This window comes from Limulus polyphemus, unplaced genomic scaffold, assembly GCF_000517525.1.
Source record: "Limulus polyphemus unplaced genomic scaffold, Limulus_polyphemus-2.1.2 Scaffold2431, whole genome shotgun sequence".
NCBI lineage: Eukaryota > Metazoa > Arthropoda > Merostomata > Xiphosura > Limulidae > Limulus > Limulus polyphemus.
In genome coordinates this window covers 185,171-188,081 of record NW_013668041.1, presented here as the reverse complement: position 1 = coordinate 188,081, position 2,911 = coordinate 185,171, and the positions used below count along the sequence as shown (strand labels likewise).

The window sequence follows — 2,911 nt, the reverse complement described above, 5'->3', positions numbered from 1 at the left end:
TATATATATATATACATATGTTCGTGTCAGTGTAAACTACTTGTACTTTCATCACATTTCTGTAGTCATCTGCTTTGTTTAGGTGTTACTACTTTTTCAGCTGACATTCAACATCACCAAATTTGGAAACATTAGGGAGGAAGCTGTCTCCCAACGCTCTGAAGCATAATGCCATGGTCTTCAAGGAGGCATGATTCTGGAGGAGGTGTTGCAGAAGCAAGGTTATCTTTATATTTTGGTTTTGGACACCACAGCAATCACTCCAGAGTACCAACTTTTTTTGCTCCTCTTCCTGCCTTATTTTCAAGCCATGTATACAAGTAACTTTTGTTAGTGGTTCCATTATGATTATACAGCTGAAGTTGTATTTTTTAGAACACAACATTAGTCTGCAGTCTTAGCAAAGGGAGGGTTTTCTGTAGATCAAACATATGAACATCCAATTTAGGCATATTTTTGGCATCAACAAGATCTTTGTTCATCATAGTTATTGCATTTTGAGCTGCAGTAAGGTGAGTATCATGCTAATTCGTCAGCTCTGGTTTCACCTCTGCAGTTGTTGGATTTTCTAGATTGAAATAATCACATACCTTGCAAGTGTCCTTATAAGCTCTTTTAAAATGAAGATTGAAAGACACCTTTTTATAAGAGACCAATGATGCTTGGTTTTCATGATTGCATTTGTACAGATCATTCATTCATGCAAGGTTAAGGTCTGGCTTCAGCTATTCAAAATCATTTTGCAAGCAAGTATTATGTGACTTGTAGCATGGTAAACTGTTTATTTGTTCAAGGACATCTTCATTCTTTCCTGGTGCTGTCCCTCATTTGTCAATCAAGGATCTATCACGAGTTTAAGAAACGTTTCTTTACAAACCTTCACTTCATTCACAGTGTATTCATGGGTACAGATGCATCTATCCAAATGTCCTTACTTAAACTTTTTATTTACTTCCTTTACAGTTGCAACAGTACCTCCTTCCCACTTCCTAAAACAAGTTCAATACTTTTGGGTGATCCTCTGCTGGAACCCTTTCAGTAATGTTCAGTTTGCATGCACAATGGAAGTTGAAATCAAATTCAATTAGTAGTATCAATACAGCATTTTCTTCAAATTCTATATGAACCTATTTCACTTTGGTGTGCAAAAGACACTTCAAAACACCATACATACAACACTGTAGCTAAGCTGGTAAAAATCAACTAATAATACCATACATACAACACTGTAGCTAAGCTGGTAAAAGACAACTAATAACACCATAGATATAACACTGTAACTACACTGGTAAAAATCAAATAATAACATATTAGATACAACACTGTAACTAAGCTTGTTAAAAGACATATGATGATAACACAGCCCCAACATACAGCACAAACTATAACACAAAAGAAAGACTTTTCTACAGGCAACCAGTTTTAACAGTTTCTTCCCACCATGAAAATAGTTATTTTTGTAAATATTAAATTGAAAAAATGGAAAGTCTCTGATGTTTTCAGAAGATATGCCTTTAGAATTATATCAGTTGTAATTTAAAAACTTTGTATTCAGTTTAGTTTACTGACAGCAACAGTAAAATAGCCAAAAGCTTGCAGTGAATACATTTCCATGTATAAGATCTATTCACTGCTATCTACTAAATGTTTCTCACCAACATTATCAGCTTTAAAAATACACTAAAAAGTCATCACACTTACATCATAAACTTTAATCTACATTGTTACATTGAACTAACCTGATTCACCACTCTATGTCATCATATAATCAATGTTTGATTTTCAGTCAGTCAACAGATACAATCATGAACAAAGATTATCTCAAAAAGAGAAAAAATAGATGCAGTATCATGATATACCTTCATTTTGTGTACCCTTTTCTAAATGGGTCTTACAGCTTTGGTTGTTACAGTATAATTCTGTTGAGTTTCAATTAAACGGCTAAGAATTGTTCTAGTGAAATGATAGTACTTACATTATTGGAATGTAGAAAAACTATAAACAAAATGTTAAAATGTATGGGAGTGGTTTCAGAGATAATAGAAAATAACTCAAGCCCAAGAGTTTAAAGAATTAATGTTTGCGTTGTACAATCTAGCATTCACATTGATTAGGCTTAGCTTATTATTTAGTTAGTCTGTGATCAACTGACTTTACTCCTGGCTAGAAGTCTAACACTTACATTGGTTAGGCTTAGTTTACTCTTTAGTTACATTTCTATCTAGTTAGAAGTAGAGAGATTATTTCCCTCTAAACAAGTCAGTAAGTCAAGTGAAACTAATAAATAAATAATAAAAACTAATAATAAAAATTGTTACTACTTTGATATAAGTGGGGTGTTTTATTTTTTTTTCCATACCTTCTAAAGACAGAAGTTCATCTGAGTCCACTCTTTCTCCAGTGGGATCTGCTTCATGTAACAAGTGTAACAGTCTGTCGATTTTTTCCTACATGTACACCACACAAAACAACATTTGTTTGTAAAATTAGTTTATTTTCATACATGAGCGAATATCAAACTTTTAAAACTATAAAATTATTATGACTTAATTATAACATAATTTAAATAACATTGTGGTCATAAACCTTCTAAATATTTGATGAAAAGGAGCATTTGCATGCTTCTTCATTCAAGTAACAAGAATGAAATAACTGGGGTAAATCATGCAGACACTGTAGTTATCCTTAGTGAATTATGACTGGAGTAAATCATGCAGACACTGCTAGTTATCTTTAGTGAATTATGACTGGAGTAAATCATGCAGACACTGCTAGTTATCCTTAGTGAATTATGACTGGAGTAAATCATGGAGACACTGCTAGTTATCCTTAGTGAATTATGACTGGAGTAAATCATGCAGACACTGCTAGTTATCCCTAGTGAATAATGACTGGAGTAAATCATGCAGAC

General features: G+C 33.0%; 1 protein-coding gene across 1 annotated transcript in view; it reads right to left on the bottom strand.

Moving 5' to 3' along the window:
* Nucleotides 1-2,321: 2,321 nt before the first annotated feature.
* The window catches only part of LOC106466936 (signal transducing adapter molecule 1-like), a gene marked incomplete at its 3' end in the record, with an annotated part of 19,877 nt that continues 19,287 nt past the window's right edge, over nucleotides 2,322-2,911 (bottom strand). Inside the window, exon 10 of the mRNA XM_013927254.2 lies at nucleotides 2,322-2,447. Within this exon, the coding sequence (XP_013782708.2) occupies nucleotides 2,322-2,447 (126 nt within the window). The remainder of the gene's footprint in view (nucleotides 2,448-2,911) is intronic.